Genomic DNA, 18974 nt, shown 5'->3' with positions numbered 1-18974 from the left:
AACGAATAAAACGCAAGCTCTGGCGCGACGTTGCCAAGTGGTAAAGAGGTGTGGCTATGGCTAAGCAGACAAGCTACAGCGCGATCAGGTGGCAGGGGATAGACGTGGATACGTACAAAATAAATGTGGCAATACCGCTGGCCTCTCATTTGCTACCAGCATTTAAAGGAAACTTGGAGCGCCGCCTTCAAATGCCAAGATATTTGTCACGCCGTTTAAGAGCTCTGGTTGATCGGATGCAGTAACGACATCGGCTTTAAATTTTTTAGCCTCTTCAGTCCCAAGCTTTTAGTTGGAATCGCAGAGATAGGAGTTTTATATATTATGAAATTGGGGTGCTATGAAACACATAAATGACAGTTTCGTTGGGTTAGGGTTAACGAGGTGGGGTGGGGGGGCCTGTTCAGCCGGCTGAACATTTGTAACAAGGCACTACATTTCTGTCCATAATCGGATACTTATTTTTGGAAGAACAGTGAGATTCACCTTCTTAAATTTTGAGTAAATTTATTCCTATATTTATCGTACATTCAGTTATGTATGTTGACTATGTTAAACTAATATAGAATGTGTACCAGGGGTGGATCCAGGACTTACTTCTGAGGGGGCGGTGGGAGGTCATACCGCAACTTTAAGTGCTCCGAACTTTGGGATGGGTATATATATATATATATATATATATATATATATATATATATATATATATATATATATATATATATATATATATATATATATATATAAGAAAGTTTCGTCTTCTGGGGGGCGATCGACCCCCTGGATCCGCCCCTGATGTGTACAATATTTATAATGTGTTTATATTGATAATTTGTGAATTATTAGTTCATTCCATTTCATTTCCCTTTCTGCACTCCATTATCCGGTTCACTTTCCATAGAAATCAGAAATAGTTCCTGTTTTCCTGAATGCAGTATAATATTGCACTAGATACATTTGGGACCTGTTGATTTTGAACACCCTTGTTTATTGTTTATATGTCCACTCGCTCTTCTCTGGTGAAACAACTAGAAAGAGTTCTTTACCTGGACATTCGACTAGCTACTGGCGCGCTTCGTACTAGTCCTGTTGCCAGCCCTGGTGTTGAAGCCAACGAACATTCATTAATATATCGTCGTAGGAGGCTTCTCTTTAATTATTCTGCACACGTGCTCTGTATTTCTAATCACCTCTGTAGATTTTCTTGTGTGATGGCCGGATTTACGACCTCTATGCTGCACGTCGTCGCTGTACACATGGTTCGTTCATGGTATATCCATGTGTGTGATAGTCTCCTTTTTGACGAATTTGTGTGGCCCTCTCTTTCGTTGCTTCAATTTTTTGTTGTCCCAACAAGGCTGCTTCGATCACCACGGTTTAAATTACGCTTGTCTTCACACCCCAAGCAGCATACTAATTCCCAGCTGTACCAGCAACAGTTTACAACACTCTTAGAACAGTACCCTAATTTTAATGTGTTCTATACGGATTGTTTAAAGAGGGAAATTCTGTTGGCTGTGCCTTTGTCACTGATGAGAGCAACACAGAATAGAGCTTACATCGCATGTGTTCCGTATATACTGCTTAATTTACTGCCATTATGCTTGCCCGTGAACATGCTCTCACGCTCTCGTTCCGTCGTGAGCTGGTTTGCATCGACTCTCAGAGCATAATTAGGGGCCTCCACAAGTCTTCATTAAGCACGCCTTCGTTGAAGACATTCTTGAGATCCAGCCATCAGCTCTAACACCAGGACTGTGTCATCGTTGTCTTTTGGGTGCCGGGTCATGTTGGCATCCGGGGAAACGAACGTGCTGCCACAATCGCCAAGAACGGCGCCTTGGCTGAAGTTGTATTGGAGCATATTCTTCCTTACTGCGATCTTTAGTAATTTTTCCACCTTGATACGCACTCATTGGCAAGCAGTTTGGGACCAGCCTAATGAAAATGTACGCAGTTAAGCCGCTCCTAGGAAAGTGACATACATCTTCTCACTCTAGTCATCTAGATGAAGTGTCTTCTGACGTGTTTTCGTATCGGGCATTCTCACCTGACACATGAGTATTTGCTGCGTGGTTTGGACCGTCCATATTGTGAGTGTATTGTCCCTCTGAGTATTCAGCACATTCTTGTGGAATGTCCTGAATATTCAGATCTCAGAGAAAGTTACGGATTGCCTTGTACCTTTACCCGCGCTTTGGTGGATGATGATGGTATTGTTAGCTTGGTACTTCATTTTCTTCATGCTTCTGAGGTTGCTTACATTCTCTGTGCTTTCTAGTCTCTTTATTCTTTTAATTGCTGCTACGCTTTTAGCTATTGTTCTATCTTTTTATTTTTTCTATATTTATTGTTGTTGTTATCTATTTTTATTCCATATATTTATTCTTTTATCATTATTTTTTGTTTTTAATTTTGCAGCACTTTTTGTTTTTGATATATTCGTTTTAGCTTTCCTTTGCTCTTCTATTGATACAGTACTTGTGCGAGCAGCCGTGTCGATCGTGACATGGGCATACGGCCTCAATGCTGATGTCCCCATAAGCCCCCCCCCCCCAACTCAGTCATACATACAAATTACTAAACTGGTAAATTACAAATATTAATAAGCTGCTTACACTCATCCCCTCAATGAATGCAGCCTAAATTCAAAAATTAAAAAATGTGGAGCAACATTATTTTTTCCTCTTCCTCTTCAGAGCTTAATACTTAAATTCTAACTCTTTCATTCTCGATACATCACTTTCATAAGCGTCAATATCGCTTTCATCAATCATTTGAAGTACATCATCTTGGTCAAGGCCTCGACCTGAAATAGAAATCGAAAAAAGTTTTCTCTTTAATTAACCAGAATTGTCAAGTTCTAGAGTTAATTCGTTGAAAAGAAACGCCAAATTAACATTTAAAATAATTCATACAACATTAAATAAGTACAGCAACAATTCCAGCTAGTTAAGCACCCAACCCCAACTACAAGCCTAAACAATTATACAAACAATTGTTCAATGTTTCTAGGAAGTAACAATAAAAATGAAATACGACGCAGTAGTACAAGGATTAGCCAGAATTTTATCAGTTGCGTACGATTGTTCAGCCGGCTGAACACGCCAACAATGACGTCTTATATTTACAGACTTTAGTTCATATCAATGAAATTTCTTACTAATAATACACACCAGGCATTTCTTGATAAGAAAGAAGCGAAATGTATTCCCTAAAATAGGTTTTATAATGAATAGACGTACCTTTGTGTAAGGACGATGCAGCTTCCCGCTTCTCTGGACATCCAGCCATATTCCCGAACACAAAACGAACAAAAGAAAAGCGACACTCGCACTACTCATACATACAGATAAAGTACAATGTTCAACGAGCTCGATGACGGAACTTGAATGCATTTGCCCCGTTTGCGATAATACAACGTGACCTTGAAATTTGTTCAGCGGGCTCGACAAGGGGACTGAAGAGGTTAGAGGAGATGGAAGGACAGAGACATTTTTGAAACACCAGCTATTTTGTTTTTCGAATAATAGCTATTACTTGAGGTGCATTGTAACACATCATGTGTGTGGGGGGAGGGGGCAGTCGGGGATGGACGATGACACTATAAGCCCTCTTTAGTATCGGGGGAGGGGACGATGATCGTTACCCTCTTTAGTATCGTCGTGATTAGATGGTGTAAACTGCATGATGTTTAGTCACCACCATTTTTTATGATTATCACAGTTAAGGGGCTGCAGTGGCTCAGTGGTAGAGCGTTCAGCTCTGATGCATGAGGTCCTTGGTTCAATTCCAACTCGCGCCAAGTGAACTTTGTGGTGGACAAACACCGTGTGGATTTTCTTGGGGTTCTCCCGTTTCATTCCACCATTTCATTCATTTCTCATCATCACCATCTCGTTTTGCTTAGCCGGCATAATCATAGGACGTAAAACTTAAAGAGTTCATTTCCATTTCATTCCACAGTTATCTCATTTGCTTTGTCGCAGGGTTGTCACGTAGGGTGAGTTTGAGGTGTATATTTTTTAATAAAGAACGGTGTAATGCAGTAATGAAAAATCTGCCGGTGAAGAATTTTGCCCCTCTCTCTAGAAAAACCTGAAATGACTCAACTGTATGATCAATGCCGGGTGTTCTGATGCGAACGGTGGTAGGTTTGAAACAAGGCAAAATCAGCTTAGTATGTAGGAAAGCATCGTATTGTTAGAATTTCTCGTAGTTCTTCTGTTTATCCCTGATTTTATAATTATTCCATCAATCCTACAGATAGCTTTGAGACAATATTTTATGATGGAAACCGTAACATGAGAATGAAGTCGAATAGTGTATATGTGTGATAGTACTACTTCAGCTTTCATCTAGTGAGACTGAAGCTGGGTCACATTAAGGGGTGGCGTAGGGGGCTGTAGACCCAGGCTCCAGGTGGACGAGGGCTTCCACCCTGACCAAAATCTCAACTGGTTGTATAAAAAGAATCATATAAGATACAATCATTACCATTTTTTTATTTATTACATTTATATGTTAACTTTGTGTGTGCTCTTTATGTATTTGGAATGTTCCATTACGTATAATATCATATATGTCATGGTTGATGTCGTAGAACTACTTGTATTCTCTTAACTTCTCTACTGTACTAAGCCTGTAACAAACATCTTGGCATTTCAGCTAAACGAATAAAACGCAAGGTCTAACGCGACGTTGCCGAATGCTAAGGGGTGTGGCTATGGCTAAGCAGACAAACTACAGCGCGATCAGGTGGCAGAGGATAGACGTGAATGTGTACAAAATGGACATGGCAATACCGCTGGCCAGCCTCTCATTTGCTAGCAGCATTTAAAGGGAACTTCGAGCGCCGCCTTCAAATGCCAAGATGTTTGTCACGCCGTTTTAGTGTACTTCCACAGAAATGTAATGTGTGAAGTGTGCGTGGATTTCCTCGGGGTTCTTCCATTTCCTCCCAATTCATTTCATTCATTTCTCATTATCATCGTCTCCTTTAGCCTAGCCGGCATAATCGTGGGACGTAAAACTTAAAAGATTGTTGTATTGTGCAAAATCAGCAGGGAGCCACATTTTTAATAGCCCCGGGCCTCCATATAGGTTAATCCGGCCCTCCTGGACGGAAGGATGCTGGACTGCCGGATTCAATAACTGTCGCTTGCGAAACAATAACATTAACCGTTCAGTTCGGTCAGCGTGTATGTGTGGGAAGTAAGTAAACTTGACGTTATACTTAATTTTATTTTAAGATTGTTGCTCCAATAACATGAGGGGGAAATAAGATTACCTTGTTTTGTAAACACATTTTTGTTTTGTCCGTCGTCGTGAAGCAGAGGAGTTTAGCGGTTGTGAGAGTAATCGATGCAAAGTTCCCGTTACTTCATGGTTGACACAGCTGAAGAGACCAGAAACGATAATGTTCCGTAAGTCTTGTCTTGTTCTAGCTTGTGTGCTAAACGAGGCAAATAACTTTCAAGAAGAAAGAGGAGAAGGAAGAAAGGAAAAAAAAGACAAATGTAAAGTTGAAGGCTGAAAAAGTCTAAAGCGTGGGATTGATCAGCTGTGCGGGTGTGGCGTAGTGGTGAAAGAAACGAAAGAGTTGCCAGGGATGTTATTTTTATTGTCAGATGTTAATTTCTTGATAAAAGTTCCTGACGAGAAAAGGTGTCCGACCTCAGCATAATAAGATAAAAGTAAAAGTAATAATAATAATAATAATAATAATAATAATAATAATAATAATAATAATAATAATAATAATAATAATAATAATAAATTTACAAGTTGGTGTCACAGTGTACACCGCACGTGAAGGAATTTGGTTTCTCACAGTGTAGACAACGTGAAAATTGAAGAACGAATTTTTGCATTTCCCTCTCTCTCAAAAACTGTTGAAATATGACTGAACATTTGAAAAATTGAAAATGCTAGCAGAATACTCGTTCTTCGAACGAGGAGAATACATTTCATTTTGGACATAAAGGGGTGAATTTGGATTTAAACGGCATCGGAAGTATCAGTGTTCCTCTTAGCAACCCCCAAAACTACAGGTTCGACACTAATAGTGGCCATTGTCGATTATTTTAAAATATATATATCCCCTTTCCCCTTCTCCCAAGTTACAAGTTCAAATTGAAATGATAAAAATCATCCCAGTCCCGAACCTCGTCTATGTTGAAAATTTGATCGAGATCGGTCGGGTGATCAGGAGGTATGAAGTCACAAACCTATTATAGTCACTCTCATTCTTTTATATATAGATTTAAGTCTTGTTGTTTAGATAGCTATTTAGTTTTTTTTTTCAGCGTTATGTTCCGCAGACCATTTGTATTCTGCATCCTGAGCATTATACAAACCCGCTAATCTCAGCAGCACTGCGGGTAATCTATCAAGCGAGGATATCTATAATTATTCCCATATGAATACATGGGCAACCATTTTCAATTGTCCATGTCTTGGATTAAACTGGAATGATCACCTCAATCAGGAACTGGGTTTCTGAGTTTTAGAGTTTGACACACTATATCAGGAATCTTCAACATATGACCTGTGGGCTCTGGAGAACTCTTTACTGTGGCCCGTGCCTTTTTGAAAAATTGAATACCTAACCAGGGGTAAAAGTGGATCTGAAAAGGTAGGAGGACGATGACGTCACACCGTTCACCGTGCCTATCTTTGCCCATTGTAATATTTTTAGAAAGTGAGGGGACGCTGTCCCACGGCGTTCCTCCTCACTTTTACCCTTGTACCTAACATAAATATCCGATTTTTAAGTAAAAGTAGGTGATACTGTTTTACAGATCTAAGTACCGTTAGATTTACCTGCGAAACAAGGATTAAAGCTGTCTCGTATCGAAAAGTGTTCTAAAAGTGATGACTCATCTCGGGAAGTGTACATAACATTATTTCTATTCGAAAAACTTCGTCTTGCCTAGAATCTTGTCACGGAAATTGTCCCGTCTCGTGGGCAATCCTTAATACCGTAACAGCTTAGTGGCTTGCGAGCATAATTAAAATTGTTAGTGTGAATGTGTCACGCACTGTTTGACAGGTTGAAGGTTCCTGCGCTATATCCTAGCCAAAATTGATGGCGATCACGTAGTTCTTGAGAGTTTGTGTCTCCCGGACAACACACACATAAACAGAGTAAATCTATAAAAGATTAGGATTAGGATTTAGATTTCTGGGCTCTCACCCATATTAACCCTTCTGTGGCTATATTAACCCTTCACGTTTCAGGGATGACGTCCCTCGGCGATGATATCCGAGCAAAGGGAAGGAAGGAAGCGGCCTGGGACCTGTAATATTAGATACCATCCAGGCATTTACATGGTGTGAGTCAGGAAAACTCAGGAAAGCCTCACTAAGAATGACTGGCCCGAAAAAAACTTTTGCGTTTTTTTGACTGTGTCCCCCACCGGGAATCGAACCCGGGACTGCTCGCACGAAAGACGAGAGTGTTAGCTACTATGTTTAAATAGAAAAGAGTTTTCGGTAAACTAAACTCTTAAAACGAAATCTGTAAGTATCCAAAATTATGTTCTTAAGGCTAAAGGAAACGGATGATTAATGAAAGATAATGATTATTGGTGGCATGAGAATGTTGAAGGAAATGGTTGATCCCAGTGAAAACTAATGGACAATATGTTGTCCACTAATACTAGCATTGTCTTGGATCGATCCATAGACGCCTCGCACTAGAGATAATCGCTCTACCACTGAGCCACCGTGCCTCCCCAATATAAGTACAGTAGGACGTCGCGGTCCCTAGAAGCTTTTTACAGTTTGTCTTAGCGCTAGCGATAAACAAACAATAGTGTGTCTGTCGACGTTGTGTGAAGTCAGTGTTTTTAGAGAAGTTCGTTCATTCGTAATTGTTTGTCATACATATTTTTTATTTTCTCTTAGGCCTATAAGTTTTAAGTGTGACTTAACAAGATCAGTGTAATTTAGTGTACGAGCAAGTTATTCAGAAACATTAAATGTAAGTAGCCTTACGTACGGTATTGTAATTACTGTACGTACTGTATAGCCACTGTATCGATAAAAGAACATACCGTTCATTATATTTAGGCCTAAATGGCATTTTCTTTGTCATTTTCGAAAATCTGAACTACCTGTGATCCCAATTAGTTTGGATTTTCGACTTCCTACTGTAATTAGATCGAAATGAAATCAATAATTTATAAAGACTACCCTTAAGTTAGGCTACAAGTACCTCTGAGACCAATTGAATTTGTTTTCGCCACTTGGTATGACACTGAAGTTTGCAAAGTTTTTTGAAGTTGGGAGCAAACTTAATACCAGATGGGGTTTATAACCAGGAACCGAATTTTGTTGACATGTCAACCTTTTTTTTTTTTTTATGTTATGAAAGGAACTCTATTTATGACCTTTAGGCACTGAAACATAAATAATACGTAATAAGATATTTTTTTTGGTCATTTTATGACTTTTTACTCCATATTTGGTTCATATAGTGAAAAATGTGTGCATGTTAAAAAGGGCTAAGTGACTTCTGAACGTTCCCAACGTTCCCATATTTTTGTTCTATTGAATGGATTTTCTTTTAAATAGAAGAAGCGTGTTAATAGATTATTATTATTATTATTATTATTATTATTATTATTATTATTATTATTATTATTATTATTATTATTGTTGTTGGAATTTCACTAAATTGAATATTAAGGAAAGTAATAAGGCGGTGTTGGTCATGCACTAAGAAGACTGAAATCTTGAGCACATATTTAGTGCACCCTTAGTATTTTCCAGATTTTTCAGATCTCTGCGTTAACATAGGGGCGATCCAGAGTTGCAAAAAGGCAAAAATAAATAAATAAATAAATAAAAATAAAAATAAAATAAAATAAATAAATAAAAAATACCTTTTTTCTCGATTTTCCCGCCTCATATACATGATGGAGACGTGTGAAGGTGCCGTTGTAATTGCTGTTCTATTCTGATGAGAATGAAGTACAAACCATGATCCTTCGATAAATAGGGATGTATCAGGAAAATTTTACCTGAAATCCAGTTTTATGCGGGAATTTTGGGAATTGTGGGGATATTCTTAGTACATTACTAAATATTTTTACCTTACTTTTCAAGATAAAAGCCTGAAATTTTGTACACACATTCAGTATACCACTTAGTATTTTTCAGTTGATTTTGAGATTTGTGGGTTTACACGAGGGGTCCACAGGAACAAAAATACAAAAAGTTTTTTTAAAACAAAATAATCGCTTTTTTCGCAATTTTCCCGCCTCAGATACATAACGAAGACATGTGAATAGTACCGTTTGAAAGGCTCTTCTATTCTGAAGAGAATGAGGTACAAAACATGACCATAGGAAAAATAGGGATGTCTCAGGAAATGTTATATTACATCCGAGTCATCTGGGTTAATCTGGGGCTTTGTGGGGCTAATTGGTAAATATTTCCTCCCTTACTATTCAAGATAGAAGCTTGACATTTTATACACACATTTAGTATACCCCTTAGTATTTTTCGATTGATTTTTAGATCTGTGCGTTAACACAAGGGGGACCAGTGGGGCTCAAACTTTTTAAAAAATCAGAAAAAATCTCAATTTCTCTCAAAATTCCCCGCCTCAGGGACATGTTAGGGAAATGTGAATGGTACTGTTTGAAACGCCATTTTATTCTGAAGAGAATGAGATACAAACCATGATCCTAGGAGAAATAGAGATGATGCTGTAGCTGCTTGACTGAAAGTCTATAGTTTACCTTTTAAAAGTCAACATATAAAAGGGGTTAAAGCTTCTGTAGGTTTGGGTTGCATACCAGTTTTTATAGTTAAAGGCATCTCTGAAGTAAAGAATTATAATAAACAATTTCTGCAATCTAAATCAGTATATCAAAGTATTATATATATATATTTTTCTACTTCCTTTTTCGATAATTCTATGCAAGTACAGTATTATGCCGTTAGAGTTTACGTAACTTTTGTGTTTTATTACTTTGTTATGTCTTCCATGCTTTTAAATTTTGTGTAAATATACTTTTCTTAGCTTGTTTATTCATATATCATTTTTTGTATTGACTAATTCGGGACTTCGGCTATGTCGTCACTTTCATCAATAAATAAATAAATAAATAAATAGAAAATAACAGTAATAATTAAGTTATTAAGACTCCGCAATTTCGCCTTGGATTATCCCAAAACTCGATGGTAGCTAGTCATAAAAGATCCAGCGATATTACTGCAAGGACAATGATTTATTGGTGGAAAATGTGTATTAAAATGTATTTATACATGTCAACAGTGAAATATTTTAGTTTAATGTTGGCAACCTTGGGTAGGTAGAAGAAAGGCATGAGTCACCGTGTTAAGTGGACGGCAGGTAACTTTCTTGTCTTCGCCACAATTTTCCTCTTTCTCTTTCTAATACTCCGACGTTGCCACACTTTAAAAACTTTGAAATAAATCCTGTTACTATTTTTCTTTTTCTTTTTTTTAAACAAAAAGAAAGAAAATATAGTTTCAAATGGCTCAAAAGCTTACAAAGCACATCCTATCTTTGGAATAGTTGTTAGTCTGTTTTGTATCAAACTTCCTGATGCACTAGCAAATGAAGGATCATGGCCGGTCACTTGGCGTACGTTTCTCTGAGTGATGCATGGTTAGCACATTGTTTTCTAGTGCCAATTAATTTTGGCTCTCTAGCCTCGAATTGGACACTTCTTAATTTAAGTAACTCCCCGTCGCCGGCTCAATGTCGAAAATATGTAGGCATATTTTCTTTCTTAAAATGTAAAATCTGAAACGATCTTGGCTTTGTTTCATTTAAATTAAGTGAAAATACTTTTCAACAGACCTAATAATACCTAAACATAAGAATTATAAAATAGTTCTATAACAAACATGCTGCAGACTCACTATAGTAAATGCTGTACTATAACCCACCTTAAAAATTAATGCTGTACTATAACCCAGCCACCTAGTGAGATGAAGCTGATACTGAAGCTATTCAACCATTACAAAGACGATAATATGCTGTATGGTTAATTCTGTACGAGAGTAAGGGGCTCATTGGTTGAACATTTACCTCTTGTGCGTTGGGTCGCAGGTTCGATCCCCGGCCATGTGAGTTTGTGGTGGACAATATCATGTTCGTAGGTTTTCACAGGGTACTTCCGTTTCCTTCCACTTTATCATTCTATTAATTCTTCCATCATCATTTATTTGCCTTAATCACCGCCTCCCTTAGCTTAATGGGCATAATCGTGAGACGTTAAACTAAAATATTTCATTTTCGTTTCAGATACTCTGTACAACCCCAAAATTATCATTACCTCTTAAATTTTAATTGTTGTTTGATTAGAAGACTGTGGAAAAGTTGGACATATACAGGGTGTTTCAAAACAACACTGACAACGATTGCTGACACCAAGATAAGACCAACTTGGGTGCACAAGTGCTTCCTTTCGCAGTTATAGGCTGCCGAAAACATGAAAAAAAAATGAACTTTAAATGTTTTGGTGTTAGTTTCACTTATGGTCATGACCCGCTCACCGCTCTGTCGACGCACATACAACTTATATAAAATTATTTGTGTATGTAACTGCGGATCTAGGATAGGATCAAGGGAGGGGCTAAACCGTAGTTTGCCGTTTTATCCAGTGTAAAGAAAGTAAAACTGAAGCTTATTTTATCCAATGTATACTCAGTCTCGGACTGGGGGTATAGGGCCCTGGTAGGAGCCACACTTGGAGGAATCTACATTATTATTATTATTATTATTATTATTATTATTATTATTATTATTATTATTATTATTATTATTATTAGTAGTAGTAGTAGTAGTAGTAGTAGTAGTAGTAGTAGTAGTAGTAGTAGTAGAAAAAGAAGAAGAAGAAGAAAACGTTAACAGACTCTTGTAAAACCATTTGCGATGGAGGGTTGTCTTTTCTTCATTAAGCTGTCAACGTCATTTACGCGTGGTAATAGGGCCCAGGGTGGGGACCTGTTCTGTTTCTTGATGGTGTTAATATAACTTGTCAAACGACTAACAAAGGGCCCTATAGTGCGTCCAGTAAAAGAACGTCTCTGACAGCTCGCAGTGACATTGCCACTACTCGCGTGTCAAGGTTTTTTTCGGTGCAACTGTAGTGGCAATTTAATTAATGGTATAAGACAGAGTGATCGTGGTTGGTAACACTGGTATCAAAGTAGGGGCTGCAGTGTCCCACCGTATGTGGTAAGAAACGTCAGAGACCATCTCTTGTTGGCTGTGCTATAGCAAGACGTTATAAATGTCACCCTCATTTTGGCATGCGTGAGGCCCCAATACACATTTAGACATCATGCTAGGGGCTCAATCTTCATATTGTTGAAATATATTCTTACTAGACCACAAAGTGCCCCAAACAGGAGTTTACAATACTGTTAGTTTCATCCCAATAATGGGACCGCAAGACTACATTCAATGCAGGGGCCACGGAAATTTCGGAACGGAACGAAGTACAAGGAGTAACTATGCTCCAACACAGCAGACATGTTTTACCTTATTTTCCATGTTATACAATATTCATTATTATATATAAGAGAGATGGGCCCCCGGCAGGGATCCCTGCCCTCCTGCCCTGGCCAGTCCTAGCCTGTGTATACTTCAGTGTCAAGGAGGGGCTATAGCACCTATAACCCTATCCTTGGATCCGCGCCTGTGTGTATGTAATAATTTTTTTTTTTTTTTTGTGGAAAACGGTCACTCAATCAGTCAAAATGAGATTGACAAAGGACTGATATGCATACAAGCTTTGTTTATTTATATTTGCGAGCGAGATATGAGTGCTATCAGAATACTTATAATGCATATAATGATATATTTGTAAAAAAAAAAAAAAAAAAATGTATAGTAATAAACTTTTCTTTCTATTTCAGATGTAGCAGTTCAGCCACATTGCCACATAACAATTAAATGCACAAGAGAGGTGAGTGAATAGTAAAGTTTGATTTCTACGTACAGTTACAGAGTTTTCTCTGATGTGTTATTCTATTTCCCATTTACAACGAAAACCTAAAGCAAATGGGTTACTGTAATATTTTGTCTTGAGTTGATTGATGCTTTCTTCAATGAAACAAGCAGTGAATTAATGAAAAAAAAAAAAAAACTAGTTGACGCAATGTGACACCATTGCAATGGATTTTGTGCGCTCTTGTGGTGCATTTTTTATACCACGAGCGCACACAGCTACTTGTGCACTTTCAGCCACAAATGACGAAGCAAGTGTCGGAGTTGAACAACCTTTGTGTTTGGTGTTCTTATTCAACATCTAGGTTATGAATGTTGAAATCTACTATTAACGTGGGCCCCGAACCGCATCTGATGCAGTTGGGTGCGCAAATCGTGAATTATCATCCTTCACAGTGTTCGGTGTTTCCTACTTGAAACTCATCTCCAAGAGAGATGGATTGTAGGACCACAATACTACCGGCCTCTGCTTGGAGCTCAACAGGTAAATCGAGGTCCCACAATAGGATCGGATAGGGTTAATCCAACCGTAAATAAATCTACAAAGTGCAAGAACTAACTCCGTTACATCTTTCATTTTTTCATGTCGGTATGTATAAATAACACAATGTCATGTTCATTAGTTTTGTTCATATACAGGGTGTTTCAAAACCTCGATAACGTTTGAGAGGTGATTCCTGACATCAAGATAAAACAAAAAGTACAGATCAGCCTGGGTGCACAAATGTTTCCTTTCGGAGTTACAGGCTACCGAAAACATGAAAAATATGAACTGTAAAGGTCTATAGCTCCAAAACTATGAGACCTGCCGTAGTCAGATCAAGACTTCATTTAGGAACTAATATGTGAGCTATCCAAAAATACATATTTCAGAATCCTAAGGTACTCATGTAGCAATTTTTATGGAGGGAGTTTGGCTATGGTCATATACAGAATTTGAAGTACTCATCAACTACCTCTATAAAAATGGTTGCGGAAGTACCACAGGATTGCGAAACTTGGATACTTGGATACTTGGATAGGGTATATACTAGTTCCTAAGTGGAGACTTGACCCTACTATGGTCTACGGTCCCATAGTTTTGAAACTCCTTTTAAAGTTCATTTTTTCATGTTTTCGGGAGCCTATAACTCCGAAAGGAAGCACTTGTGCACTCAGGTTGGTTTATACTTTTTGTCTTATCTTGGTGTCAGGAATCACCTCCTAAATTTGTGCAGCCTAAATGATTGTTATGCCATTACTCTTAAACACAAGATCTCGCTACTAGTTTAGGATCAAGATTCCTCATATGGCTCACAAACTAAAGTAGATTCATTAATCCTCAATGATGATTTTTAGGGGAGCTGAACATGTTTGTGGAGTGCTTAACGAGTTACGAATAGTAATAGTAATAATACAAAAGTACATATTTTTGTAAGTGAAATTATTTTATTCAAAAGTGTACTTCATTTTTTTCTGTTTCATAATACTATTAGTAAAAAAAAAAAAAAAAAAAAAGTGGAAAGCATAGATTTAATTCAGTGAACTTAGCAGTTAGCAGAAATATAAAGTGGGTTCCTTGCCATTATAAAACCTGAAAAATGTACTTTTTAAGAATGTGCTTTCGTAATAAGATCATAATTTTAATGCTTATTTTTTTCCCTCATGATTTTTGTAAGATCGGCGTCCATAATCTTAAAATAGACTGGCGCCTAACTTGAAAGTAATTCTTTTCATTTTTTTTTTTTTAAATTTCTTTTTCTGCGTTGAGAATAATTAAATTTTCGGACTCGTGTGTCGTCACAAACAAACATTGGCCCCAATCCAAGATCTCTTCCCTTCCTTCCTCTTTGTGATGCATCTGCAGGTGACTTAACTTGCATTGGGTCGGCCATCGAGAAAAATCTTGGCTGTTACAGAAAGTTGCTGTTGTGAAGAGGTTTCTGCTTGCTTCTGCTTCGTTTTGATTTACCCGAAAAACACTCCGGAAGAAAGAGTGGATACACAAATAACACTTTTTTATCTGCAGCATTGCGTTTCCGTGGCGTCACACACATACAGAGACATGAGAGGTAATAGATAAAAATGTTATCCGGATGTTAAACAAACCAGACACTGCATATGTGAATGAGGTAGGGACCTTCGAGATGAATCTGGTAAGGTTAAGAGGATATTTCTGGAAAAGTTTGGTAGTCCAAATGGACGAAAAAGAAAAAAAAAGTGAAATTATAATAAATCTTTACTCACTGAAGAAGCAGGGCCGGTCCTAAGCAATTTGCCTCCCCGTGTAATAGCATCATTTTCCACCTCCCCTCTTTCTCCAGAAAAAGCAAATTTTAAGTATGCTACCCCATCATGAACAACAAAAGGGAGGGAAAGTGCACTCGCACTGAGAAAGGCCTAAACACTACAAATACAATTTCGTTGTGTCTGTGTTTTCTTTAAATAATAAATAACATATTAGTGCAAGGTGCATCCTTTCTATAGTATTCAATATCGGATACTATCGAATACTATATCCTTTATATAGTATTCAGTCTCTATATATCAGAGTTGCAATTTCAGTGCAACTAGCTCTTTGATCTTTATTTCTTGATTTTCCTTCGATATTTATTTTAAAAATTTACCATCAATGATAAGGAATTTGTTTGTGAGAGAGACAAGACTAGTTTTCATATCAAAACTATGCTAACTGAATGGAACAGGTGTTCGCTACTGTTCGAAAATTGAGTTCTTGTATTTGACAACAATCAAGCAATTCATGCTGAGATTTGTTTGACCATTTGCTTTAGCACTGTCCATGTGACCTTAAACTAATGCGATCTAAATAGGATTTATGAATGTGGTATTCAAATAGGTTAGCTTAGTAAATTTAACTACCACAATCATGAAGTCTGTTTCAAACAAGAAATATTTATTTTAAATAATATTATTATGACAGATTTTGTCGCCCTGTCCAAATGCACGTGATGCACATTTGAAAAGTAATTGCACAAATAAATAAGATACATTCAAGATAAATTAAACCAATTTTAATTTGAGAAGTGAAACCTTACGATACAGGCTGATTCAAAAATGTGTACTTAGCTTCTGCATCTCGTCAATCACGGAACATTTAAAATAAAACTGTCGTAATTTGAAAAGCGGTATCTGTAGTTTTCACTAATTGCCGCTAAACATTTGTCATAGCTCATTCCTCCTCACCATCGTTAGCTGTTAGCAAGATGGCGACTTCGCAACGCAAGATTTGTGTTCCGTAGTTTAGTAAGACATAATCGATAAACTGCTGCACAACATATGACGGTATTTTCACGTTGATCTACTAATGCCAAAGAGCATTGGTTGCGTCTATTCGAGATTTAAGTAAACCATGTTTATGGAAGGTACCAAACCCGGACCTCACATCAGAGGAAAAAATTAGAAGAGTTGAAAGGTGGTTTAGAATGCAGGTGTCAAGGAAGAGCATAGGGGACCTAGAGACTTGACACTTCAGTTTTGAGAGCTTTCTCATGGCTAAGCAGTTAACGTACAAGTCTTTGGCGTGGGAGATCCGTGTTCGATTCCCGGCGGGAGTTCATGTGGTTCGGATCCCACGTTAAAAATGTATTTATACACTTCAAGCTCTTTAAAAATATCTGAAAACTACCTAGGAAAACAAAATTGTGCCTTAGTTTATCGTAAGAGCGGTTGCAAATCCTGTAATCGAAAAGTGTTTCCAATTTGAAGTTTGTTAAAGTAGCAGTGTCTTTTCTTCATCTTGTTAATATATTAAAAATAAAATAGTCAGTTACACTGTCTTTAGGTTTTTAAACACGAAGTTAACATTTTTATGCAATAAAAAAAAGACTATTTCAGCAAAATTACTACCCAAAATTCATTTATACAATACACTTTCAAAGGAGAAAGAAGTTTTGCAGTTGTTCTTACAGTGTATTTAGATTTTTTTCTTTTTGTTTTTCTGTTAAACGGAATAGGTATCGGGGGAAAATGTATCTAACCATTGCTTTCATCCAGAACCTCAATCACTTCATTAATTTTATTTCAATTTTTCTTTTGTTCTTCGAACATTGTACAGGATGTCCACATGAAACCTCCCTGATTACAAATATTAATTGGATGGAAACTGTTAGTGCCAGAAAATAATGGTTTGCGGCATCTTGAAGAGCAATTCAAAAAAAATTTTTATTGGTCTTTATATGCACTTCTATATGGACCCCGTTAGTAGCCCTCAGAATATCCAGTCGATATTCAGTCTCCCGCCATGTGTTGTATAGCGTGTCCGGTGTGATCGAATAGGTGGCTTCTTCAATTTTGTGACGAAGAGCAGGAATATCACATACAGGTGTGGCGTAGACTTTATCTTTGACATAGCGTCATAGGAAGAAATCCATAGGAGTTATCGTCAGAAGATCGCGGTGGCCAAGGAGTGGGTCTGTCGGTCCAATCCATCGCTGTAGAAACGTTCGGTCTAAAGCCATCTAAACGAACATCTAAACACCAGTGCGATGGGGCATCATCCTGTTTGAATATCACGTTTGGTTGCAAAGGGAGTAGCTGTGAAAAAAACAGTGTTCAAGTGCGTCCAGATCAACGGGACCAGTTATTGTGTGTTCCATGAAGAAAAATGCTCCGATAATTCTGTCACGTCCCAAAGCACACCACACATTTACTTTCTCGCTATCCCTGACATATTCACGAACAGCGTATGGGATTCAGAACCCCACATGCGCACATTGTGACGACTCGCCAAGCCAAATGTGTGGAAGGTTGCCTCATCACTGAAAGTCACCCTCTTCAAGTAATTGGGGTCATCTTCGATCTGTTCCAGAATCTCCATTGCAAATTTCGTTCGTTTTGGTAGGTCATCGGGCTGTAGCGCCTAAACGATTTGTACCTTATATGCATACAAACGCAGTCTTCTTCAACCATGTTTTAATGGTCTTGACGTCTGGGAGGTCCCGTTGGTACTTTCGTTTGAAGTTCCTTTGCACAGTAATCGGTGATTTAGTCTCAGTCAGCCACACCACAAACTGCGCTCTCTCTTGTGCTGTTGTCACCTCTGAATCATGAACACCTGCAATAAATAACAAAAATTCATTTAACCTTTTTTACTGAACACCTGCAACTAATAACAACAATTAACAATCAACCACAAAAACTGTTTGAGTTGCTCTTTAAGATGCTGCAAACTGTTATTCTCTGGCATTAATAGTTTCCATGCAATTAATTGTAATCAGGGAGCTTTCATGTGGACACCCTATACATTACTAGCGTACCTACAAAGGAACCGAAGGGCATCAAGTCCACCCAAAGTAACTAAAGAAAACATTTTAAAATATATAATAATGTTTAGAATAAAAACTATGGAAGTGAAATGAAGTGGGATTTCATTAATTTAACATCCTTACAGATATGTCCTGTAGGCTAAAGGATATAGGATACGGATGATTAATGAAAGTAAACGATTGTGAAGAAATTAGTAGAAAGAAAATGCGAGAGGAGGAAACAGGAGAATACCGAAAAAACCCATGAACACGATGTTATCACCACTTATTCAGACAGCCTGGAGTCGGACCAGGGTAACGAGAAAGAGAGTAATAAATAGTGGTTGAAATATTCGATTTTCAAGCACTGTACTCTTGTTGAACAAATATATTAGTATTATCCAGATACTTAGAACTAAGACGACCCCTAAGCAACTCCTACGAATCGAATACTCTGTGACTTTGTACCTCAATATTCTTCATTATTTTGTTAACCAATAACATTACTGAGTATTCTCTCATCTGCGTGAGTTCCCTCGTGGCATGGGTGACCTTGGTTCGATTCCCGGCGGAAACACATGTATAGATCCTACGAGAAGCTGTAGATCCACGTCTCATATAACCTTCCTGCTGAAAGGGGCGGTAAATTCAAGACCAAATCAAAATCTCATCTGTGTGTTCCATAATAGAATCTTATTCATTGCATACCTCAAGCACAGCTTCTCAGACTTCTG

At 37.7% G+C, this 18974-nt stretch overlaps 1 protein-coding gene across 1 annotated transcript in view; it reads left to right on the top strand.

Annotated features, from left to right (window-relative positions):
- LOC145674804 (F-box only protein 32) overlaps nt 1-18974 on the top strand; it is a 237791-nt gene that overhangs the window by 184882 nt on the left and 33935 nt on the right. The window contains exon 4 of the mRNA XM_081745023.1: nt 12907-12956. Coding sequence (XP_081601149.1) covers nt 12907-12956 — 50 coding nt within the window. The remainder of the gene's footprint in view (nt 1-12906; nt 12957-18974) is intronic.

The sequence above is a fragment of the Thermobia domestica genome, chromosome 18 (genome assembly GCF_964235325.1).
Source record: "Thermobia domestica chromosome 18, izTheDome1.hap1.1, whole genome shotgun sequence".
NCBI classification, from domain to species: domain Eukaryota; kingdom Metazoa; phylum Arthropoda; class Insecta; order Zygentoma; family Lepismatidae; genus Thermobia; species Thermobia domestica.
This window is presented reverse-complemented; position numbering and strand designations above follow the sequence as displayed.